The sequence below is a fragment of the Microcebus murinus genome, chromosome 7 (assembly GCF_040939455.1).
Source record: "Microcebus murinus isolate Inina chromosome 7, M.murinus_Inina_mat1.0, whole genome shotgun sequence".
Lineage (NCBI taxonomy): Eukaryota > Metazoa > Chordata > Mammalia > Primates > Cheirogaleidae > Microcebus > Microcebus murinus.
In genome coordinates, this window is record NC_134110.1 from 58,604,328 (window position 1) to 58,631,217 (window position 26,890).

General features: G+C 40.6%; 1 protein-coding gene across 1 annotated transcript in view; it reads left to right on the top strand.

The window, feature by feature from the left end:
• The window catches only part of DPYS (dihydropyrimidinase), a 72,325-nt gene that overhangs the window by 37,643 nt on the left and 7,792 nt on the right, over positions 1 to 26,890 (top strand). The window contains exon 8 of the mRNA XM_012784262.3: positions 21,995 to 22,202. Coding sequence (XP_012639716.1) covers positions 21,995 to 22,202 — 208 coding nt within the window. The remainder of the gene's footprint in view (positions 1 to 21,994; positions 22,203 to 26,890) is intronic.

Here is a 26,890-nt window from a genome sequence, read left to right on the forward strand (position 1 = left end):
TCATGCGGTGTCGAGATGGAATCTTGTGGTGTCATGTGATCAAGACAGATCAGCCAAATTGGTCAACTTGTTAAAAATCTTATTAGAGAGAATGGCATGTAAGTTACTTGCAAGCCCGTAGCAGCAGCAGTAACTCATGTTCTGGCAATTTAAGACTATTCTGTGAGCTTCAGTTCTTTGGTATTCATTAAATAGCACTTAGTTACTATGGTAACTGTCCCTTTTCAGTATTTATGAGCTACAGGGTATCTCGCAGAATCTCAGGCACACAAACACACAGCTAACACATTGTGTGCACTGGAACATTTAATGAAGACTTTGGCTGGCCTGTTTCTGCAGAGCAGGCATATTTTGCTCACAGTTATTTCAGTTTATTATTTTTTAACTCAATTATAGTAGGCTTTGACCTTGAACACACCATTCTTGAAGGCATTGTGCCATCTTTCCTGCTTAATTTCCTTCCCTTTCTCATCAGAGATAGAGATAAATGAATTTAACTTTATATTCAGTGAAGAATAATGACTTGCAGCTTATGATTGTGTCCCTCTGGATTCTAGAGGGGGCCTTGTGTGTGAAATAAAGCAGGGGAAGAACGACTGTCAGTCATCCTTGGGTTGTGGGGACTGTAGGGTGTGGGGAGAAAGAAGAAAGGAAGAGTAAGGTGCCCTTTGGCAAAGGGAGATGATTGTGGTTTATTTGTGTAGCTACATCATCAGTGACTGTTTCACAGAAGCTACTAGACATTTTCCCTTGAAGTTGCACATTGTGTATCGTCTGACTAATTGTGCATGGTAATTGATAATCCTCCTCCTCCTAAAATAAGCATGCACGCACACACCCGCACACATGCACATGCACGTGCACGTCAGCATGGCAGCCTGCGATCCTGCTCGTAAGAGTTGGTCAGCCTGAACGCTGCTGTTCATGCCTGTTTCTACGAGTGTTTTTCACTAACTCCTCCCCTAGTCCCTTTCTCCACAACCATCCCGGTGCACTTTGTGTGGGAGGAGAGAGCAGGAGACGTAGACGTTGTCTTGGGTGCACGCGTGGAAATAAAGACAATTTATGCCATGATTTTTCATTGTGTTGTCTGGCACAGGTTCAAAAAGGCAACATGGTGTCAGGGCCACCACTCAGGGGTCCAGGTTGTGCTTTTTGCCGATACAGAGGTATCCTTCACGTAGTTACCCCCCCCCACACACACACATATAGTAATTATGCCAATTTTCTGGCATCTGATATTAAACTACTTTGAGGAACAAGTGCTTTTTGCTAACCCACAAAATCCAACCTGTCATCTGGGCTATTGGAGGAGCCCTGCTGTAGTGTAAAGAGAAGGAGTTTTGGGTTAAATTCCTACTCTGCCACTTAACAAGCTGGGTGTGACCTTGGAAATCTTACTTAATTTTTCTGAATTTCAATTTATTTGTAAAATGGACATAATGATAATACTCATTTCTTAGCATTGTTGTGAGTGTTTAAGATAGTGTACATAAGCTGCTTGGGACATGATTAGTGTTCAGTAGGACTTGGCACATAGTAGGTGGTCAGTTAGTCACAGTAGGTGGTCAATTTGTGGAATGAGTGGGAGCTACTATTAGTTATAGCTGTGATTCAGAAGTCCTTATAGAATGACTTAATTCAGACCAGACCAAAAGATCCTAGAATTGTATTTCACATAAAAACTCTATCTCCCATGTTTCTTGCATACCTCCAATTTTCACTAAGAATGACTAAAATGAGAAGCTTGGATGGATTCTTTGGCTAAGATAGCCTTATTAAATCAGAATTATTAAATGCCCCAAGAGCTGACACATTTGAAAAATTATTTGCAATGAAACTGTTCAAACAAAACACCTAACCACCTTTATGACCTTCAGATGACATTTGCTTTTTTTAAAAATAAGTTTGGATTAGATATGAAAAAAGCTAGCTTTGCTGATTACATGTGGGTAAAATTTTAACCACTATTTATTTCAAGTTGTTTATTTAAACATGTTCTTATGCAACTGAACCTTTCAAATGAACTAGAAATGATTTCAAGGGACTTTACCACTAATAGGTACATTTTTTTCCAAATTATAAAAGAAGAGCAGTGCAGAAATGAATTGCAGTAACTCATTCTATCATTGATCACTTGCCTTTGCCAGAATAAGCACAGTTTATTTTCAGCATAGGACTGGGCAAAAAATAAGCAGCAAGGGAGGTTGGGTGAAAGGCACAGGCTTTCCTAACTAAGCACCTGGTATATTTTTCTTCCTACCTGACATGTATGTTTTTCTGTCCTTGGTATTTGCCTGGCTTATTTACAGCTAAATTGCAGACCAGCTCCAGGTACATATAGAAGCTCAACAATCATTTGTAGAGTGAATAAACCAGATACCAATAGTCTTGGGCCAATGAACAAATGTGGGATTTAAATTTTGTCTGAACTTTCTCTTTCTGCTCTTGAAACCGGTTCAAGATCCACATTTTACATTTTCTTCCCTTTGAGTTAAAAAAAAAGAATTTTCAGCACTTATGTCTTCTTTCCCAAAGCTTGACAAAAATACAGTCCAGAGTTTGTGGCTAATTAGCACCAGCAGACCTGCTCATTAATGGAGCTTAAGGCAGGTTGGATCCTTTTGTGGGTCAAACAACTCTGTTTTTTGGTCTCGGACCCATCCCTAATTCTGGCCAGTTATCTTAAATACATGGTTGTTGAGAAAACAGAAGACAGAGTGAAAATAGACCAAAGGAAATTTAACATCAGTACCTGAAAAGAATCCCAGGGTCCTTACACTCTTAGAGTACAGCAAAAAGCCATGGCTTCCTACAAAGGCCTTTGGAGAAATCATCATTAAAATACACCCCTCCCTTTAGAAGAAGTTCCCAAAGAAAGTATATTTGGAGGCAGTGAGAACTACAGGGAAGGGCAGTCTTTTATAATGGGCTGACTGAAATGCCAAAAAACTTAAGTGATTTATTTATTTTTTTTTTTTAAGATGGAGGTTCTTAAAGTATGGTTCCTGACCAGTAACATCAATATCATCTGGGAATTTGTTAGAAATGCAAATTCCAGGCCCTTCCTGACCTGGTGCCTCAGAAACTCTAGGGCTGGGGCCCAGCAATCTGTGTTTTAACAAGCCCCCAGGAGGCTCCTGGTGCACACTCAAGTTTGAGAAACTTTGGTTTAGAGTCCTAGAGTTAGATAAGACTTTGGAACTCATAAAGTCCAATTAACTCCCCCAGACAGAGTTTTCCATACCCTTGCTTGATTACTGCTAGTTTTAGGGAACTTACTACCCAACCAAATAGTCCAGTCTTTCTGGGATGGCTTACACTCGTTAGGACATTCGTCCCTTGCTTGCATTAAAAATGACGTCCTTCTAGCTCCTAACGTGTTTGACCTCTGGAACTAGGCAGGATATATCTATGCTCTCATATGATGGTTCATTCATTGATTTATTCATTCATTCAAACATTTGAATAGAGTTATTGGCCCCAGAAAGCCTTCCCATCACCAGATAAGCATTTCCAAATGCCTCGATGTGTCGTTAGGTCCATGAACAGCAGAATCCCAAAGGCCTGACCCACTCTCCTGTTCACTCTTCTCTTGACACATACTTGTCCATGTCCTATGAGCATGGGAGTCCCAGCACGGGGCATGTTTCTGCCTGTCTTATCATCATAGCAGAAACATGTGAGGCTGATTCGTTTTATAGCTAAATGCAGAAGTTTGCATTTCCCTTAGTATGTTTTACTAGGATGAACCTTATCAAATCACTGCTTTTATAGATCAAAAACAGTGAAATGCGAGAAATTGTATAAGCTTTTAATATCTTATTCCATTAATTTGGTTAGTAATTTAAAAACTTGTATCAGGTATCCTCAGATATTTATGTCAAGATGACCAGGATTATAGTAAATGGTTGCTTTTCTATATCACACTTTTAAATCTGCTTGAGCAGATAGTACTTTACAATGTATGTAAATTTTTAAAATGTAGTATTTAGTATAAACAAAAGGCACAAAGAATAATACAGCTAATGCTGTGTATTAATCTTCCCTCCCCTCAACAACTATCCTAGATTTGGTGTTTATCACTCCCACGCATTTCTTTCTGTTTGTACTATATATAGATGCATTTCCAAGGCATACATATATATTAATATATTATATATAATACTGTATATTTTAGCTTCATATGACTTGTGTTACACTATATACATTGTGCAACTTTTTCGATATTATGATTTATCCATGTTGAAATGTGTAGCTTTGCTTTAATTCATTTTTACTGCTGTATAGTATTCTATTTTATGAATATACTATAATTGATGATATAGTATTTTGCTGGCAGGCATTTAAATTTTTTCCAATTCTTCCCTATTTCGGACACTGTATATCTTTGTATCCATACATGAGTTTCTCTAGGGCATTCAAGTGGCCCCTGATTTGTTTTACATGAAATGCTGTCACATGTTCCCCAGCAGAAACATGAAATTGCTTGATTTTTGTGACTAAAGACAGACATATCCATTTGTCTCTGTTACATTTTTATCTTGTCCCACGTTCATTTATCCAGTCACTAGAAGCCGTATCTTGGGCCCTGTGCTGGAGCATAGCAGACGGCTGGAGACCAAGTGGTGAGGCGCAACCTCATTCTTCGCCAGGGTGGTAAGGGCAGGGCAGGTAGAGAGGTGGTGGCTTTTGCTTTTTGCTCCAGTCATTGTGTTTTCAATTGCGATTAGTTCTCACTGCTAGCGTAAGCCCACAACTCAGAAGATTTTTTCTGGCCAGAGCTACCACTCCAGAGCCACGGAAACACAGTTCGTAGGCCCAGCAACCCTGGCAGGTGTGGGAGGAAGTGGAGACAACTCAGGCTCGGGACACTTTCCCCTGAGATAGTCACCTTTAGACTTGAGTCTGTACCTATTGTGTTGTTCTAACTGCACACCTCACCCTTGAAATACAGAATATTGGCCCCTGCCCAAGACACATGCGTACAGACACGTAACTGTGTCCTATTCATCAGGGCCTCTGATTACAGCCGTACATGTTTTGCACAACCATGCACATTGGCCCTTCAATACCTGACTCTCATTGCGTATAAGCTGAGATCCGGGAATCCAAGGCCAGTGCTTCCTCGTTGTGTTCCAGAACAACAGATTGCATGTTCTGTCCTGGGTTACGAGTGTGCACTTGACCAGTGCACGGCGTGGGTCCCTTGCCAGTGCTCTTGGACGTCAGTTCCGAGCACATCCTGCTGGCAGTAGGGCTTCTTCAGACATCAGGGGGCAGTTGAAATTGTTTTCTTTTTTTTTTTTTTTTTTTTTTTGAGAAAGTCTCACTCTGTTGCCCGGGCGAGTGCTGTGGCATCAGCTTAGCTCACAGCAACCTCAAATTCCTGAGCTCAAGCGATCCTCCTGCTTCAGCCTCCTGAGTCTACAGGCACCAGCCACCATGCCTGGCTAATTTCTTCTATCTTTAGTAGAGATGGGGTCTTGCTCTTGCTCAGGCTGGTTTTGAAATCCTAAGTTCAAGCCATCCTCTCGCCTTGGCCTCCCAGAGTGCTAGGATTACAGGCGTGAGCCACCGCGCCCGGCCCGGTTGACTTTTTAGTTTAAAAGATTTCATGTGCCTACAGAACACCCACTGGGCGCCCTCCCGAAGAGTGGCCGGTGCAAACCAGGGAGCATTTGGGAAGGAGAGTCAGAGTACATTCGGTTTATTTTGCAGCTGCAACTGGCGTCACATTAAACGTATTGCCTAATTTCCTTTGTCTAACTTGATTTCTCTTTGGCTGGAAGGCAAACGGATCAATATTGTTTTTCATGCTGAGATTATGTTGCCTGAAGGAAATTTTCCATTGGTTCGCCGTGCCTGCCTTCAGGCCTGTAACTGGGGCTGCGTGCTGTCTGGGCAGGGCTTGCCAGACATGCACACAGGCCTGCCATCTGCCCACAGCCCACGGACAGCACCTTCTGGAAGGGGTCAAACGGGCTGCCCCTCTGGAGGCAGAACTTGGCATTTGTGCTGGGGCTTTTTGCACATTTCTCTGCCCATCTTCTAGTTTTGCTTTATTTTTTCCTTTTCTGTGAAGCCTGTTTCTCTCTACTTTTTCTATATATCTTTTTCTGTACTTGCAATGCTCTCTGCCTCTCCAAAATTTCTTAAAGGTGAATTCTTTATATTTTTGCCATATTTTCTTCCTGTCAGCACCTGCCCCGTGATTCCACCCTTATCTTCTCACCAGGGGAGGGAAATGTTCATACTTTGCTCTATCCTCCTACCAAGCATTTAAGGAAAGCTAAGATTCTGGAGGCAGAATAAAAGAAGGCAATTTACCTGCAAGAAAAAAAAAGGAGCATTGGTCTGTGTGGAAGTCTTGCTGAATTTCTTACATGGGGGGGGGGCGCGTGACAGTATCAATCAATTATCGGAAAACATGTATTTGATTGTGTGTTTACCATGTGTAAGAAATTGCTGAGTACTATGGGTGACATAAATATAAGGTGTAATACCTGTCACCAAAGAGGCTATATTTTGGTAGAACAGACAAGATATAAACATGGGAAAGGATAAATAACTTTTAAAAATAACAGGCTCAGCACATCAGTACAAGAAGTGGGAAAGGTCTCTTGTGCTTGCCTCTTTGACAAATGAGTGGCCCACCTAGCTGTCCATAGTTGAGGTCATCTGTAAAGACATCACAGAAGACTGGCTTGGGTTTGGGAAAGGGCTTCGAATTAACGGAATCCTTGGAAGTGGCTCTGGGGAGGCAGACGGGGGCCATAAGTCTATCCAGGGAGAAGTTGGGAGCAAATGAGGGAGATGCAGTGTAGAGCAATAAGGAGCCTGGAGACTGAGTGCAGAGGTCAGGATGGCAGGGGGTTGAAGAGGAGATCAGGCCTGGCCAGGCTGCCAAGGGCTTTGACTGTTAGATTAAGCATAGCTTCTGAGAGGCAGCATGAGCTAGCGAATGTCTTTGAGTAAAGGTTTGAGTTCATCTCAATCTGTGCTTCCCAATCTTTACATGGCACAAGTAGAAAACGGCGTTATTTGCAGAGTACATCAAGGTACAGAGAAATGGACTTGGAGACTGGGAGGAAGATGCAGCGTAACCAACTCAGCCTGGTTTGCCCAGGACTTTCCCAGTGTCAGCACTGAAAATCTCACGTCCTTGGAAACTCCCTCCACCTCAGTCTAAACTGTAACTATTCGTCACCCTGGGAGGATGCTTTTGGTCAAAGGTGATGGTGGGAGTTCTGCCCACACGGGGACACCCAGGGGCCTGAGAGTTTCAGTCTTGCATCTGTGTTCATCGTTTGGGGAAATCTGATTAAATAGAATTTTAGGGTGGTGAGTGTGTAGGATGAATCGGAGTCAGGGAGAATAGTCAGGAGGTTATTGTAGGGTCTGGCTTGGGAAGGAATGGAAAATAACAAATTTTTTTTTTAAAAAAGGAATTGATTTAAGAGATTTTTTTCCCAGGAGGAAAAATCTTTCCCAACAACTTGGTGAAAGATTGGAAAGGAAGTGAGGGAAAAGAGTCAGAAGTGACTTCAGAACAACTGCAGCTTTGTTCATTTACGATCCAAGCATTTATTGAGTGCCAGCTGGGTACAATACACTGTACTCAAAGTTGAGTGAAGAATTTCTTACCTTAAAGGAACTTGGGATCTAACTGGACAGATAAATAATCCAAATAACTCAAATTACTATAAGTTAAAATATTAGGGTATGTGGCCCAGTGGTTAAGGAGCACGGCATTTAGAGCCAAACTAGGCAAGTGCATTCAAATCCTAGCTGTGCCAATACTGGCTTCATGGCCATGGGCAAGTTCCTCCCCTCACTGAGGCTCAGTTTCCTCCTCCATAAAATGTAGATGTGAAAATAATTATACCAAGTGCTACAGGTTGTTGGGAGGAGATAATGCCTTCAATATGGCATGTGGCATATAGTAAAACTTTAAGAAATGTTTTATATCGTTATGTATAAAACGCTAAAACATTAGAGATTTACAAACTAGTGGGGAGATATCAAAGTAAATGACTTTTATAATGTACCATTCTATTGATATAATAGGAAAAAAACCTTAGTAAAAGCAATAATAGTCCCAAATTCCAATTTATTTTGTCAATCATAGTTTCACCCCTGTTTATACATAATAACCTCTTCTGCACATTTAGCTTGTAATTGGTGTGTCGGTGAGGCACAATTATAACCACAATTTTAGTAGAATGCCCAGTAGACATTCCAATGCACAGGGACATTAAACATTTTCGGATGATCCAAGTATGTACGTTAGAATCCTTAGATTCTAAGGCACTCCGCCTGACAGCATGACCAGTGGCCTCAAGCAAAGAGTCTCTATATAATTTATTTATGTTAGGCCCTTTATCTAGGTTTCATAGTAATGGATAACTTACAGTTTAATTTTTTTTTTTTTTTGCTATTTTAAAACCAAATTTCTGATTATTTCCATTGGATGGATTACTAAAAGCAGAATTACTGTATCACAGGGTGCAATCTTTTGATACCGCATAATATTTTTTTCTTTTACTTTTGCTACTTTTGGAGGTAAAAATTATTACCTTTCAGCTATAAATTGCATATATTTGAGTACTAAGGAAGCTGAACACTTTTTCATGTATATTAGTCATTGAGTTTCTTTGCTTATGAAGAAATAGTTAAGCATGCCCTTTGTTCATGTTTCTTTTGCGAACACAATATTATTTGGGTCTTTATTTAAATGGTCTGTCACATTTCTTGCAAGCTCCCTAAGATTCTTTTGAAAATAAATGCGATAGTTACATGAAAGTGTTTTGCATAAACTATAAAGCACTATATGCACACTACTATTATCGAAACATTGACTTCATTCATTAAGGCACGTTAGAATCATGTTTACAGTGAAGAGGTCCTTGCAAATGCAGAAATAGCATAACTAGAGTGTGAGATCCATGGAGGCATAGATTTTTTTTTGTCTGTTTTGTTTACTACTGCAACCTCAGCACCTAGAACAGTGCCTAGCATAGAGTAGGTGATCAATAAATGCATGTTAAATGAATGAGTGTATGGTAAACCCATGGATGGATAGGGATTTTCTACATTAACCCACCAAGATGATTTCATTTCCTTCCTTCCTTCCTTCCTTCCTTCCTTCCTTCCTTCCTTCCTTCCTTCCTTCCTTCCTTCCTTCCTTCCTTCTTTCCTTCCTTCCTTCCTTTCTTGCTCCCTCCCTCCCTCCCTCCCTCCCTCCCTCCCTCCCTCCCTCCCTCCCTTCCTTCCTTTCTTTTTTTTTTTTTTGTATCAAGCCAGAAGTGGATAGGGTTGTAAATACTTCCTAGGCCACAGCTGTGAAATAGAGATTTTAAAATTCTGGACATAAGGAACCCATTTCTTAGAACCTAATTTTCCTTATGGTAACATTATAAGCCTAATTAGTAATTCTCCTTTGTTTATTTATTTAACTGAGAAACCAGAGACAAGAGGAATTTAATGACCCAAGAATAGTTTTCAGCAATATGATGAAAGACCCCAGTTGTTTTGTTTGTAATATACCAGCATTTCTAATTCCTAAATATACAGCAAACCCACTACTCTTTTCATGCCTCATTTATTGTTTTTCTGGTACCTATGAGAATAAATTGTATGCAAGGTCTAAAAGAAAACATGACAATATCCCTTAAAATGGATTCATTCTTTGGTTGCTATTTTTGGGGAAAGGTTTTGCATAGAAATTTATGCTGATGAGTGTAATCTACTGTATAGACCTAAATTCAACTACTTGCAGGTGCTTGATATCATCTTCTTTTCTAAAGTTTTTCTGTTCTGTTTGTATCCCTAATTATCCTACCTCCATTATGTTTTCCTTTGAAAATACTTGAATATTTCTGGAAGAAGATGGGGTGAAATTTTATACAAATGTGCATTTAGCTCCAGACTTGTGCTCTAGCTGGATCACTTATAGTGAGAGGCAATGCATAGAGGGTAAGCACTTAGTATTTGCGTCATGAGGTCTAGTATTTATGATCAGAGGTGAGTTACTCAGCTTCCCTGAACCTCAATTCCTTCATTTATAAGTATTAAAAAAAATCCCTGCTTCCGTAGGGTTTTAATGATTCAATAAAATAATTTATGAAAAGCTTCTAGAATAAGATTTGCTATGTAAACATGTAGTAACTATACGCTACCCCTGAATATTTTTATTTATCAGCATTGTATTTGTTATAGATGACTTTGGCCATGGCATCCATCTGCTGAGGTGCTATCAGTAAATGTAAGAAAAGCAAGCGAAAATGTTAATGATGAATGCTTTTGGACAGCAAAAGACAAGGAAAGAGAGATCCCTGTGAGAAATTCCAGAATTAACCCATCCAGGAAGTATTAGCCAGGGGTCAATCAGAACAGTAGAACCTCTTGAATGTGTGTGTGTGTGTGTGTGTGTGTGTGTGTACATATGCATGTGTGTGTGTTTATATATACAGATATGCACATACATCTTCATGTGTGTGACTTTACCTTCCACACTTGCGGGGACTGGACTCTGCAAGGCTGCTGTCCTCATGTCTGATGCCGGAGCTTGGAGTCCAGAGGGCAGGCTGTTCGAAGGGAAGATGGAAGAGCCAGGACAAGGTGGAACCACAAGCACAAGCTAGAGCCCCACAGAGAAGATTAATACCAGTGCCAGTTCTTGTTCCTCTGCCCTTGGTGGTGTGGTATGGGTGGCTGCCTTTGGTCATGGGGCCAGACACACTCACCTGGCCCAGGAGTCAGAACAGCTGAAGGGGGATCCAGGGAAACGTGGAGAGCTGCAGACCTGCCTACATCGATGAGTCAGCAGATACCGTGTGCGCACTACGCATGGCCGCTGAGTCACTTCCACCCTCCACCGTCTGAGGCATAAAAGCCGTTATCAGTGGAGGTATCCATTTTAAGGAAGAAGACACTGAGGTTCAGAGAGGTTAAGTCACTTGCCCCAATTCACACAGCTGGAAAGGGCAGAGCTGGAATTCAGAGCAGGCTTGGCTGACTGCAGGATCTAAACTCTTAACCATTGCACAGCTCACAGCCTCCCAAAGGGCAGGCCAGGCAGGGGCGCCTATGGCACAGGGCCTCCGACTTGGTCTCTTGAGCCCAGCCACCTGGGTTTGTAATCCACCTCTCCTCTTACTGATGGTGTAACCTGGAGTGAGCTCTTTAACCTTGATTTGCTTCAATTTCCTCATCTGTCAAATGGAAATGATTATTATACCCGTATCAAAGGCTGCTATGTAAAGTCAGGGGTTGATGCACATGACTTCTTTGCAACAGTGGCCAGCGTTTTAAGCTGTCCATGAACTCGCCTGTGATGACCCCAGTCTGCACAAGTCAGCGGATCTCTGAGTATCTGGCTGTGACAGATAGATCATCAGGCCCTCCTGGGTGTCACTCCCTTCCCAGCCTCCTTATGGATGAGTTGCCCTTAGGCTCAGTGCTGGCGCTGAGTCAGTTTCGAGGTCTGCATTTCTGCAGCTTTTCAGCATCACCACCTCGGCCTCTGAGCCTTGCGCCTCCTTGAGGCAGACGGAGGTGACATTACAGTGACTACATTAGCCCCAGCACCTCTGTGACCGACAGCTGATCTTGCTTCCTAGAAGCAGGCGCCTTTAGGGTTGAGTTGACCTCGACCCGCACAGCTTAATTGCTAACTGAGGCTCTGAAGCTGTGCTTCTAGCTCTGACAGAGCCTCTAAGATGCTCTATTTCAAGAAAAGTCGGTGAAACGCTAGAGCGTGCCACAGCTGAGAGAGATGATTAGCTGTCACCAAGTCCTCACCCAGACGGAAAGCAGGTAATTGCTATTAAAATTCCAAGTGTCTGGTAATCTTTTTAATGAGTGAAGAGTATAGTGCTTTCATCAAGCAGGGGGTGGACACTGCTGGCTGGGGCGTGGGAGCAGGAGAATGGAGCAGGGTCAGCTTTGGCCTGCTTGGGTTTGATTTCTGGCCCTGCTGGCTCAGGGCCAGTTCCTCAAGCTGAGTCTCTATTATCACATCTGCAAAGTGGAAATAACGATATGGGCTGTTGAGAGGTTCGATGAGGCAGTATACCTGAAAGTACTTGGAATACAGCAGGCCACGTCTAAAACTGGTTGGGACAATAGCCATTGGTGTCGCTCTGCCCCCACAACTGCTTGGTCACTTTTTTTTTGCTTTCCTTTGTGTTTTTTTCCCCAATTATTATTTCTTTGCTTTTCTTTACCCCCCCCCCTTCTCTCTCCCTCTTTATCCTTGCTTGCTAATTTTTCTTTCATGTGGCTCTTGCATGCCAAGTTTTAGGTCTTCCAAGTACTCAAGAGCCTTTTGTTGTTATTGCTGTTTTGTTCGTTTGCTCATTTGTTTTTGCCACTGGAAACATTTAGAGCAGGGGAAAAGCAAACATTATTTGTAAAGGGCCAGAGAGCAGGATTTTTTAGGCTTTGTGGGCCACAGAGACACTGCTGCTACTACTCAGCTCTGCTGTTGTAGCACAAAAGCAACCACACACAATATGTAAAATAATGAGTGTGACCATGTGTCAATAAAACTTTATTCACAATGCAGGCTGTGGGCTGGCTTTGGCCTGTGAGCCTGAACAGTTGGCCAAGCCCTGGTTTAGAGATTTGGAGATTGCAGACTCCTGTCATTGAACTTCCAAGGTCAGCTCTTCTCGTGGGCATCCTGATCTCCAGCTCACAGCAAGACGCTGAGGAAGCCATTGGCATACCTTGTTGATGGCTCTCTGCCATGTTTGTTCCACAGCATAGTCTTCAGATAGTGTATCAAGAAGTGATTGGAAAAGGTGACTTTGTTATTCACGACTATTACCTTGTTTGCTCATTTGGTCACCCTAAAGTTTAGAAGATTCTAAACAAATCCCATTTATACGCTTGGTTGTTGAGCAGTCAGCATTAGGTAAAGTTTCCTAGCGGTGGCAGAAATAGATACGCATAGTGCTGGTACCATGAACATTGCGCAGTTACTGACTCATTTTTTTGGGCCACTTCCAAAAGAGCTTGCAGACCCTGTGCTGAAGTTAAAATGAGCTGCTTTTTTTTTTTCATTATTAAAGGGGAGCCTTCACAGACCTGAGTTCAAGATCGACTTTGCCATGTACTTACTGTGTCTTAGACAATTTAACCTCACTCAGCCTCAGTTTTCTCTTCCATAAAATAGGGATAAGAATAGTAATATTGGCATCATATGCTTACTGTGAGAATTAAATAAGATAATGCTCTTAATGCCTAGCTCAGAGCAAAGAGTCCACAAACATTTGTTATAGCTATTATAAGAAAATGGTTTTGATGGTGTTGGAGTTTCTGGGTCCTCTTTCAGTTGTGACTTGGGAATAGAATTGTGTGGCATTATGTTTGCCTTGTCACCGTCTCAGGAATGTTGGGGGCCAGGTGTTGATTCTTAATATTGCAGAGCTTGAAATTCTCTCTAACTTTCAAAGGGGTATTCAGCCAACCTTTGTGGGTTTCACACAATTCTTTAGCATTCTGGCTTCCATGGTTGTCTGTCCTGGCCATAGACTTTTTCTTCTCTCTTTTACTAACATACCTCACTCCCTGGTTGTCAAGAAGTTATTTTCCAGTGTCAAACTGCATTTCATCTGCCAGCATTTGTGCTTACTATCTCTTTTTATTTCCCTCAGTAGGGATGGACAGAAAATAGGTCATCTTCTTCCTTCCAAAAAAAGAGTGAAGTTTAGAAGTTCCCTAGACATTTCTGTTATTCAGCTTCTCTTTTGCATTTTTTTGGTTTAAGAGCCCTCCTCCTCCCATCATATCCCAGTCATTCCTTTTTCTTCCCAAAATATGGAGCTAGAAGTGAACATAGCAAGTACCTTGCCTATTCTGTACTTTCAGGAATAATATTGTGTGGATTTTGCCTGGTATATTCCTATATAGAAAACCTACATCTTTTCCTGCTCGAGTTGTGCCCATAGATAGTCTGTCAAACAGTGTCATCTTGCCAAAGGCAAAGCAGCTTCTCAGGAAGGGTGACAATAAAAATTACAAGACTAAATCCACTCATCACCCCAGAAAGTTATTTCTAACTCTTGCCAATATGTCAGACCAATAACCTAGCCTTCCAAAAGCTAATAATCACACTTCACCTATAAGCACTTACCTGTTTAATATTCATAAGACATACATCCCAGTATCATAGCTTGGCTAATTCACATTCAGTTCTTGTTCCTTAAAGACACTAAATTATTTTTAGTTCTCTACTTTCTGAAAACTAGTGTATAGAACATGCAATATTTATGTTAAGTAATGCAAAATTTGCTGATAACTTATTTTCTGATAAACAAACATGTATATAAAATGCCTTCTAGTTGCCAAGTATTGTGTGAGGCACAGGAAGTGAAGGATGTGGTACATCCAAGGTCAGCTTTTTCATGTCTAAATCTAATTTCTCTAACTGTGATCTACACCACCATCCATATATCACATGGCTCCAAGGACAAGGTAGCAGAATTAACTATTCCTTTAAGTCAATGTTTGGGGAGCATTTTAATGAACTTGCATCAAATGTTTTGTCATCCATTGAACACCAGTGGAGTTCCAAGTTATTGTCCAATTTAGATTCAATAACGTGGCTAAAGCAATTCCCATTTTCTCATCTGTAGGACGCGGGTATGGAAGTCTGGATAGAGGGTGGAAGATTGATGGGTGCACTGAGCAGCAACTTTGCTTAATAATGACAATGTACTTGACGTAGCATCATTTAGCATTTCCAGAGATGTGGCTGCTTTGCTCCCCATTTATATAACTTGTCACATCCAAGAAATTGACAGAAGAGGTAGTTTGAAATAGACAGTTGGAACACATGTCAAAAAAAAAAAAATTGCTTCCACAATGTGATTACATTGAGAATGACTGGTCAATTTTGGCTTAAGGATTTTTAATAGCATCCTAAATCCCTTGCTGCTAGACAGAAAACAGACCAAAAAACATCAGGAAGTATGGGACAAGCTGCTTCCTATTGGTTTTCTAGTGGATTAAGAATGTTTTCATTGATGGCATGTTTGCCAGGTAGCTTCCCATAAAGCTATCGAGGCCCAGCATTGTCTATAATAGTAGTTAGGGGTGCAGGCTCTGAAGCTGAAGGCCCACGTTCCCACCAGACATCATATTCCTGTCTCAGCTACATGAACCCACTGGCTGTGTAATGTAGGGTGAGTGATTGATCTTTTGTTCCTCATCCTCCTCATCTATACCATGGGAATAAAAATAATACCCACCTCATAGAATCGTTGGGAAGATTTATTAATTACCTATTGTTGTTTCACGTTGAATATATAAATTATCACATAAGACAGTGTAAAGAGACGAAGTCTTTTTTAAAGATGCCACTAATAACTGACATGATTCTATCAACTGTGTTTGGTTCTCATGGCAACCTGCTAAGTATCTGTGCCATGAATAAAGTAACGAAATAGGAGAGAATTCACCAAAATATCTAAACAAGTCATTTCTCTGGGGTCAGGAAGACTCACGTGGCTCTAAGAAATTCTCTTCCTTGCCACAATGTTCTCTCTGAGTGCACAGGGCCAGTGTGGCTATCTCCTGCAGGCTTTGCTTCAGTGATTTTCTCATCTATAAGAGCACACGGCTCTTTGATAGAAAGCTATTTGCAAAGGGACAGAATGTTTTTCTGCAGTTGTGATCTGAGTGGTATCAAAGTTATTGACTAAGCTAGAAAATAGCATAATGTTGTCATCAGGGCTTCTGCTCCCTGTCGACTCCAGCCTTGGAGATGTGTATAATTGGGACTCCGTAAGACAACCTTGACCCCCTCTGCAGCAAGACATGCCTTTCTGATACAAGCTCAAAGTGAGCTTGACAAAAAGCAGCTTTCCCCTGGGGCAGAGTGACCACAAGAACACCCTTTCTGTGAATCTGCTAATGAACAGTCAACGGCCTGGGAACTCCAGTCTCACCCACTGATGGACAGGATTTCATCATTTCGTATCTTTCCTGTCGCTGCCAGGGCAAGCTGACGTCCTAGCTACCCAATCAGTGATTAAAGAGAAGGTATTTCTCATAATTGCTACTCTCTTCAGCTGATTTACATACTGTTAAATTTGAAATGTATTTGATAATGAATCTTGCAGCTCTTTGGTTTTGCTACAAATGGAGTGAAAGCATCGTCCCAGATTTGCATCTGTCCTGCAGAAAGATTTGGTTGAAGATATCTTCTTGATTCCTTTTGAGTCACAGACCTTTTGAACTCTGCCTTGGAGACGTCCCTGGTCTCCTCATTAAAGGGATTGTTCTGCAAAGGACAAGGTCTCTATCAGTCAGGGTCTTTGGCTACAAAACATAGCAACCAACCTGTGCTGACTTCAATAAAAACACACTCTATGGAAAAGCCCCGGGGAGCTCGCAGAGGGAAGACACAGTCACTGCTCCAACTTTGGAGGGACAGAGCTCAGGGCAGCCCCAGGCATCCCGTAGCAGGAATTGGTCTGTGTTCAGGGATGTACTCTGCAATTCCCTTTAATTCTTTTTGTCACTGCCAAAGATTCTAATTCCTGGGAAAGAGAACACAAGTGCCATCTCTTGGTTAGGGAAAAGTAGACACCATCCCTAAGAGACTTGCCAGGTTATCTCCAATGGGGGGAAAGAAGCTTCTTAAAGAGAAATTGGGGTGCTGACACCAGAAGATAGGAGAATAAATGCCAAGGGAAAAAACTACAGCTCTTGTTACCTTGCATGTCTCAGGATGGGATCATGTGTGTGGCCCGCTTAAGAGCTGAAATGTGTGGCAAAGATACATGACACTCCAAATATTTCACAGTGTCACTGAACTTTATGATGATAGTGTATTATTCCATGGCTGGTTCTCCCTTTTAGTTAGAGCCTAGGCATGTGTGTTCTTGCTTTCTTCTAAGATGGTCTTCCAGCCTTCAAAGCACTACCCACTCACCAGATGACCTGAAGCTTACCAGCTCTGCAGGGGAGGTTCTGGAAGTCCAACTTGGGCCGTCACACCTAGACCTGGGCTGCATCAGAGGGCAACTCTGACAACTTTGGGCAACTTATGACAAATGGAGGATATTTCTTTACTGTAAAATAAAGGCACAGGGAGTGTTTTGAGGACAGATCTGTTGTTGTGTGCTACAAGTCAAGTGATGATGCTTAATGCTCAGGTGGCTCATAGAATCTCCAGGAGGGCTGGAGGACCAAGTTGAGAGGTCACACAGCCAGGACTGATGCCCTGGGCAGAACACAGGGCAGCAGAGAGCCCTGATGCTGCCCCTGGGCATAGATTCCATGGATGCTCACTGCGCAGGGCTCGGGTCCTACTGATGGAACCTCTGTCTAGCTGGCCCTAAACCCAGGATTTGTCCATCACCACTCTTGGGAGTAAGGATTCCTGTGACACCGGCTTCCTGTGTCACAAATTTGCCATGCAAGGCCTGACTCTAGGGCACCATTTCAGAGAAGCCCTGATCACATGCCTGGGTCCCACCTGCAACGGAGGCTGGGATGAAACGTTTCTGGCTTCTGCCTTGCAGAGAATTCCCCAAAGGAAACGTGTTCAAAGGAACAACAGGTGTCCTTACAGAGACACATGACTTTGAACTGGCATTTACTCCATTAATAGACTACATCTCCCATACTGCACTACGAATGGATACATTTTTAAAAAGGTTTTGTACTAATTTCATAAATCATGTGATGAATTTTCCTTGTATTTTCTTGTTTAAAACCATCTATTAATTAAATATTGAAAAATGTATTACAATTTTTTTAAACCTTCTTATGGCAGGGTTACAAATATAGCAGTATTCTCAAAAGGTGAAAGTGGTTCCTGCCTCTCAGAAGTTCATTCAATATTGAACTACGTGAACCTTGGGCAGGCTCTTAAGCAGCTCTATTTCAGCATTACCTTCTGGGAAATGGGGTAATAACACTTAGCTGTGTACTTTATGGTGGTCGATAACATTGGCATTGCTGAGTATTTCTCCATATCAATAAACAAGTGATTCATGTAAGCTGATAAGATGCAACTAAGCAGGATAATAATAATTGTACTTATTTACTACTAATTAAATTTTACAGCATGCCAGAAATATTAGGTACCCAACAGAACTTATGGACTGGATATTTGCCTCTCACTTAATTCAATGTTCTGTTTCCAAAACACAGTCATGTCCCAGAGGACATGGAGGCAAGAAATAAAACCATCCTGACTAAACAGGAGGAAAACCACGCAATCCTTTTTATTTGATCATTGAGTAAATATTTATAACGCACCTAGTATACGCTAAGGATAAAAAACCTAGTCTCCGTGCTAATGTTTGCACCAGGTAGGAAGAGAGCCTTGACAAGAGATCATTACAAAACACTCAGATAATAGTAAACCACAGAGGAAAATGCTTAGCGTCACCCTGGGTCATCAGGGTCAGCTTCTAGGGGCCAGGGTTGTTGAGTGGAGTTTTAAGGAAGGGAGAGGGGCAGAAGTGAGGAGGGCATTCAGGGTAAAGAGAACTTCATGTGCAAAGATTCAGAAGTGTGAAAGCTCCTAAGATGGGAGAATTACAGCTTTGGCTGGAAGGAAAAAGTTGGGTGACGAATGACACCCTGTCAGACACCTCCCAATGTGAAAGTGGAAGCATATTCTCTTTGCTGCTGGTGATAATGCCTTGAATTTACATTTTGTGTTAATTTGAATTCATTTACATAATGCCTTATTATAGAGAATCTCTTAGATGTTGTCTAATTGTCCTCTTTCTCTTTCTCTTGCTAACCCCAAGGCTGAGAAAGTCAAGGTAATGACTTTTATTTGGCGTGAGGCAGAGAAATCGGATTTGATATTTCCCTGTGTCAACCTCATTGTAAGATCACAACTTAGTCACAGAAACAGTATAACGAGACCTCTGAAGATATTCTGAATCTGCCATACTCACTTTTTCTGGCTACTTTGTACATTTCCTTTTGTATTTGTCTGCATGCATATGTATTCTCCCTGTAGACATAGTGTATATACTGTCTATAGCCTGTTTTTTTTTCATTTAATATTACATAATTATTGAGGTTTTTTTCTTCTCCAGAGTATGCTTAAGTCTAGTCTTTCATAAATGCCTAATATTCCATTGAATAGTCATCACAAAATTGTGATGCTTCAGTTTTGTAATAGTTTAGGCAATATTGTAGTGACAATCTTTGTGTATAGAGCTTATTTCTTCTGTTAGGTTATTTTCCTAAGAGCTTCAGTAACTCTTAACTTAAGATTTTCCCGTTTTTTCCCTCCCATTCTTGCACTTCAAATAACCATTTCAACATAAATTTTTAATTCGTTTTATTTACTTCATATAGCAGCCTTACTGATGCATCAGTCCAAACAACTTTATGTAGCATTCTGCAATGCAAGCTCAAGAGTTCCTGCCATCAATGTAACTTTGATGAGTAGGAATTCAGCAGCTCAGATTATGGGAATATTTGGCAGAGAGATGAAGGCCATAAAAAGTTGCTTGAACCTGAAGGTCTGAAGCCCCTCTGTGTTGTTGTCTAGATTTATTTTCTTTGAGTTTATATTTCATCATCAACTCTTAATTCATTGTAATTCATTCTACAGTTAGTATCCCTTTAAATAGTTTCTTCATTTTCCTGGTTTAGTGACATTCTTTATCATTTGATCAATACCCTTCCCTCCTCTTAGTGTTTGAAATTATTGTTGTTGTATTTGTGCCTATCTCCTACTCTTTAGTGATCTTTTAAACATTTCTTTGTATCAGTGAGTTGGTTTCTAAGGTCACTGAAAGATCTTTTTGTTGCAGCATACTCTTAAAATATGACCTAGCAATTTCATTCCTGGGTATTTACATTAGGGAAGTGTTCATGCAAAACAGGTACCTGCATTTTATAATGGCTCTATGCCCAATCAACAAAAGCTGGAAGCAACTCAGATGTCCTTCTATGGGTGAATGGATAACACACTGTGGTGCATCCATACAATGGAATAACTGATCAGGAGCAAAAAGAGCAAACTATTGATACACACAACAACTTGGATGAATCTCAAAGGCATTATGTAGAATGAAAGAAGTCATTCTCAAAAGGTGACATACTCTATGATTCCATTTATTTATATGACATTCATGAAAAGAGAAAACTATAGTGATGGAGAACAGAACAATGGTTGCTAGGAGTTAGAGGTGGGGGAGTGTGACTATAAAAGAATAGTATGGGTCTTGGGGAGTGATGGAACTGTTGTTGTGACAGTAACACAAATCTATGTCTGTGTCAAAATTCATAGACCTATACACCAAAATGCCATTTTTATTGTGAATTTTAAAAATATAAAAATATCCCAGTTTCACCCAACTAGTGAAATGTCCTTTGACAAGTCACTTAACCTTTCTAAATCTCAATTTATTTTTTTCTGTAAAATGTAGAAAATACTCTCTACCTTGAAGAGGTCTTCTAAAGATGAAATAAGATGTTATAAACTCTCTGCCTGCCATACTGAACATTCCTCTTTTTCTTTTCTATGGTGGATATTTCTCACTGGGAGCGAATTCTTTTTTATTATTATTATTATCACTGTGTTTTTTTATAGTTATTTGGCTCGTGGGGAACAGACTGGAGTGACATGATTTGATTTTCATTTTTAAAAGATCATTTGAGCAGCTTTGTGGAGAGTGGTAAGGATGTATAGTAGGGTAAGAGCTGAAGCAAAGAGGTCAGCAAAAGGTGCTGGCATTAACCACGTGAGAGATGATAGTGCAGTCTCAGGTGGGAGCAATGGAAGGGCAAGAAGTGGGCAGCTTTGGGATTTATTTTATGGGGAGGTAGAACCAACAAGCCTGATGATGGTTTGAGGGACAAGGAAAGGTAGATGGTGGTGTCATTTACTGAGATGAGAAACTCAAGGGAGGAGCAAAGTCGAGTGGGTGTGTTGTGATTGGCAGTGAGGATCAAGAATTCTGTTTGGGCTGCTAGAATTGGAGACCAAGTAAGCAGTGGGATGTAGGATCTGGAACCAAGGACCTGGCCAGCATTATCTTGTTCATGTCTAGGACTGCAGCACTCAACAGCTGGGGGTTCCCAGCTCAGCCCTTCCAGGTTAGGGAGCTTTTGTCTACTCTGCCTTAGACTCAGCCTGGAGGATCTTAGCAGCATACTTCTCTTTCATTCATTCCTGAGAGGGACTGCAAGCAACTTCTACCAGAATTCAGATTATGTGTTTATTATTCCCTGCTGTCAGATTTTTTTTTCCCATTTAATGAGATTTAAGGAAAGGAGGCATCCAGCATTTCTAAATACCCAGCCTGGAGGTCATCATCATTAATCATATTGTGTAAGATTGAAAAGTATTGATAAACCACTGAGAGTGATGATGAAAATGCAAATGCATGGCAGAGAAGATGCTAAGAGCTTATATTCTATCACATTTGATCATTTCTGTTATCCTTAAATTTCCAGTTTGCCACAGACAAAGAAAGGAAATTCAGGATATATTTTTCCTTGATAACTACCAAATTTGATTTGATAATGATTAGATAGTGATTACCCCTGGAAGGTATTGAGGAAGCCTCAAGTGCATCTGCAAAAAGTTAAAATTCCGTAGAGCTGCGTATTAGGTCAGTGTGTTCATCAGACTCAACTTTGTTTAAAATGTTTTATAATTTAAAAATGAAAAAATAGGTTGTTCTTTAGCACATAAACAAAAAATAATTTAAAAGTCTAAACATGAAAGACAATGCCTTCCTTCCACCCCCTGCATCCTCATTAATCACCTCAAACAGGGATGTCTTGGTTTTTTCGCTCAGAAAATGTAGTTACTTTGTAATGAAATGTTAATGCTATGTTCTATTCTTAATGTCACTTGTTACAGTGATAAATCTATGGCTTAATAGAGTTGCTAAATTTTCTTCTAAGACATTCTTCTCTTAATATTTTATATTCATCAAATGAGCTGGTGATGATCTCGAGCTTCTTTTGTTTGTTTGCTTTTACAAACCAGGACTATCTCGGCAAAAACGCACCATCAGGCTGTTAACTTCAACATCTTCGAGGGCATGGTTTGCCACGGGGTGCCCCTGGTGACCATTTCAAGAGGCAAAGTGGTGTATGAGGCTGGAGTTCTCAGTGTCTCGGCAGGAGATGGGAGGTTTATTCCTCGAAAACCATTTGCTGAGTATGTTTACAAACGAATCAAGCAGCGAGACCAGGTGAGTGTGGCACCCAGGGCTATTGCCGCAGGCTGGACCGTCACCCTGTTCTGGGTGTCTGGCTGGTTGTTATTGTTGGTGATGATGATGTTGTTGTCACATCACACTCAGCTTACCATACTCCTGGGATCTCAGGATTGATAAGAGATGTTATAATACCAATTTTTAAAGAAAGAATTATTTCTGCATGGAAGCATTTGCTCTTGCAGACTGATGTGTCTATTCAGGGTTTCCTGGTGGACTAAGTCAGGTTTTCCCAGTCAAGTTCAAGGCCTTTGAGGGATTTTTGGTAATTGTGTTAGTTAGTCAAGGTTCTCCAAGAAGTAGACATCCAGATGGATAAAGGTGCATGGATTGTATTAAGGGTAACACCTGTGAAAAAAAATGGAAGGGAGCTGGAAGAGGCTGGGAGACCCCTCCAACTGCAATTCAGATCTGACCCCAGTGAAGGAAAGAAGGAAAGAAATGGGGTGGAAGCATTCTAGACCACCAAACAGTCTAGGAAAGGTTGAACAAGGCCTTTGGGGAGTCCTTGAGCCTGGTCTCAGGTCTCCCAGCCACAGGCCGACCCCAGTCATTGGCTGATGGCAAAAGCAGTGACGCAGTTCAGCACTTAGCACCGGCTCCTTGGAAAACTGCCCTCTCTTGAGGTGAAGGTCTGGTTAGGTGCATCCTCATGACCACAAGAGCAATAGCGGAGTTTTGGAATCAGGAGCTCTAAATTTGAATTCTGCCTTGCTGCGTGGCCTGGAACAAGTTTCTCTGTCATTGGTGGGCTCAGTTTCCTCATCTGGAAAATGACAACAATGTTTCCTCCCTAACAGATTGTGACACTCAAATGAGATTTTTAAATGTAAGGCATATAGTAGGAGATTAATAAATGTTCATTCTGTCTCTTTCCTTTCCCCTTTTGATGACCAAATCTATAGTAAATGACCCCAAGTCTTTGTAATAATTCTGTTATTATAAAATAGATATTTGGCCTTCATATATCTTGGGCTTTCACATGTCTTGTTTAGTTCACAGAGAGTTTTAAATAGTTTTTAAAATTCACTACACTACACAAGAATATTGGAAAATTTTAGGTTAAACTAAATCTAGATTTCTGGATTTGGGGTTTGGGGAAGGCAACCATGGGCCCTCAATCCCACATGGCTAGGACTAGCCGGAGCTGATGTACTGGCTTATTCCAGAGAGGATGCACTTTCTGGTTTTCACCCGAGACTTCACTCATTACTGTTCCCTGCCTGGCCACGCCCACACTGGAGTTTGCAATCGTTGGATTCATCCTAAGGCTTCTCTCTGTTCTTGCCATTTTTCACATATATGGCTCTTTTTTCAGAATTCTCTGGCTGTTTTTCAATTCATTTCCTTTGGATCTTGTAGTCTCTTTGATTTCTCCTATAATGTCTGGTGAAAATTTTTTACCCATGGATTCTTAGGGTCCATTACACAAGATTCATTCATTTTTTAACACTTCCTAAGGCTTTGATTAGATAAACAAGTGCTCTAGCGTGCCACAAATTCTCAGGAATGCCACAGTTCTTTCTATATTGTATTTGGTCAAAACAGATGATGTTTGAGGTAGCAGTTAATTTTGCCAGGTAGAAGGGTTAATTGGTAAATGTTGACACTGACAAGTGACAAGTAGGTGGTAACTGTAAGAATCCTAAGTGTTTCTACACATTTATGTGATAAATAACAGCAGTACTAACATTGAGTGAGTACTTACTGAATGCAAGTCACACTGCTCAGGGCTCTGCCACTCCAACAACTCTATATGAGAGGGTGGTATCATTTCCTCACTTAAGAAATTAGGGAACTGGAGCTTCTAGAAATTAGGAAACTTGTCCAAGTCACACAGCAAGTGTACGTTAGGGCCAGAACATAAACCCTGGTTATCTGATTCCAAAAACAGTATACTTAAGCAATAAACTAGGCCATAAGTTGTAAAGATTAAGTTATTTATTTAATTTTATTTTAGCGTATTATGGGGGTACAAGTGTTAAGGTTACATATATTGCCCATGCCCTCCCCTCCCCACTTGAGTAAGAGCTTCAAGTGTGTCCATCCCCCAAAATGAGAGATAAATTACCAAGCATCAGGCTTGGAAAAGAATCTCTCAAGGAAAAAAATTAATCTGAGTTGTAGGCATTGATGGCAGCTGCTCATTTGTGAGGCTGTAGCAGTGCAGTAACCCAGGGGATGAACAGAAAGGGTGGGTTCAGGAAATCGGAAACAGGTAGAATCAATAGAACTGGGTAGCAGATAATGAGGCACTTGAAGTGGACCCAAGGCAGGGCCACTCGTGGCAGTCAGTTCCGGGTGCTTTCCAGCAGGGGCGCTAGACTAAAAGGGAACCCTGATAGACTATTGAAATGACTAGCTTTGCCTTAGTCTTCTCCTTACAGGGAAAATGTTTTGGGCAACAGAGATCACCAAATGACTGGTTTCATCAGTTCTTCTTTTCAAATTGTTTTGTGTTTTGTTGGCAGAATTATCGACAACTTCGATTTTTATGAGTTGACTATCAATTTTGTGAATTATTTTAGTTTCTTAGCATTTTCTTCTGATAGCAACTTTTTAGGCATTCTAGTGCATTATTGTGTTTAAAATAACAATAAGTCATAGTTATCATTATTATTTTATGTTGTTCTGAGCACTTACTATCTACCAGGTGCCGTACTAAGTGGTTTATGTTCATTATTTTACTTAATCCACTCAATGAGCCATGTGGTAGATATTATCATTCCCATTATACAGAACAGAAAGCTGAATCTCAGCAAGATTAAGTAAATTTTCCTGGGCTAAGCAGTAAGTAATCATAAGAGCCAGGATTAGTGATAAGTTCTTTCTCATTCCCACTGTACCACTATAAAGACAAGAAAAGAGAAGAATATAGCCATGAAACCCAAATTATGGAGAAAAGCATTATTAGAAAAAATGTTGATATGGAAAAAAATAAAATAAAATGGGCAAAATGAAATGAGCTTTGAAAACTGTCTAGAGATGTTTCAACCCCCCACTCCCATCCCGTTGGGCAAAGACAATTATAGTGTAAAAATATCACACTAAGGCTAAGAAAAAGAACTGTAAGGAACTCTAGATTTTAAATTCACACGAGGTTATCAAAGCTATTGCTTTGATTTTTATTTAAAAGACTCAGATTTCTTTGTGAGTGGGGATAAGAGGTTGAAGGTAAGCAGGAATGGCCTGTACTCTTTCTCCTGCTCACCTGATATCTCCCCAGGAAAGTTAATGGCTTTCCATTCTGGGCTTTCAAAGCACGGATTATAGAGTCACACACATCAGTGTTTGCCAATTCCAGACCTCGACTGGTCTCCTGGCTAGAGTGTGAGTTCCTTTAGGATAGCATCTTATTCTTTTTATGCCAGTACTTGGTACACAGTAGGCATTTGATAAATGAATAAGCTGCAAACAAAAGGAGCCAAGGCTGTGGTTTCCAGGTGCATAGAAAGAAATTTAAATAAATTTTCCCAGAAGATTGCCCCCACCACAACTGAAACAGTGGGGTTATCTGTGAGCTTGATTCTTGTCCATGATTTTATTACTTACTACAATTTATTGGCATCACATCATGAAGCTATTACTGTTAGTGGATGTTCTGGGGAATTTCAAAGGGAAGAAAAGACATTTTTATCCAACTTGACAGCTTTGGGGAATTGTTAGTTTATTTATTTTAAAATTTAACCAGCTGATCCTTAAGGGAAAAACTTTAAATCAGAAGATGAGACATCAAACTTTCTTTGATAAATATAACATAATAAAATATATTTCAATTTTATATAAAAGTCACTTAGGAAGAGTGCTAGGGGAAATAAAAAAGACATAAAAGGGGAAGGAAAAAAAAAGTAACAGCAATTTGGATGTTCAAGAGAATTCTGAAAGAATAAAATTACATACTGTTAAATCTTTACCAAAAGATACATAGCTCTTTAAATTCAAATGGATTATATATCTGGAATCTTTGTGTGTTTAGAATGCTGTAATTTCCAACCAAAATTTGAAAGGATGGACATTCTTTAGTTCATCTCTTTTTCTTTTTCTTTTTTTTTTCAGTAATAAGCAACTCCAACCTTTTCTGGAAAATAAGGGTCACATTGCATTTTATATAGATACAGGAATAGCTTCATGGAGTAATGTATGGTTTCATAATACTGCTGCCAAAGCTTTTAAACTGGGTTGTGTCTTTGCGATGATAAGCATAATTTGCCTTGTAGATAAGATAAAATTGAGTGGATGGCTGATCCGGTCCTTGAGGTGGATAATCTCTGTTTCTGAAATAGCCATTTGTCAATGTCTTTCTCAAGGTGGTAGCTCAGAGAAAATAATTTAAGACTCTGTCACCTGCCCTATTATGCTAATTTCCTCACATTGATTACTACTACCAATAAAAGGAACTACATATACTGCAGCTGGCTCATTTGACTCACAAGAGACATTTGTGTGCGTCTTTTCCCAACTCTTCAATCAGTGATGTCACTTTGGTAGCTTGAAATCAGCCAGGGTGGCAGTATTTACACTACAGAAAAAGATAAGTGTTATAAGTTAGGGCTTTAAGGGTGGTGAGAAAAAGGGGCAGTAGAGATAGCTGTTGATGTTTACACATCACTGTACACTGGACACTTCTAAATACTCTGTCCATGCTTTATCTAATCTTTTAACAT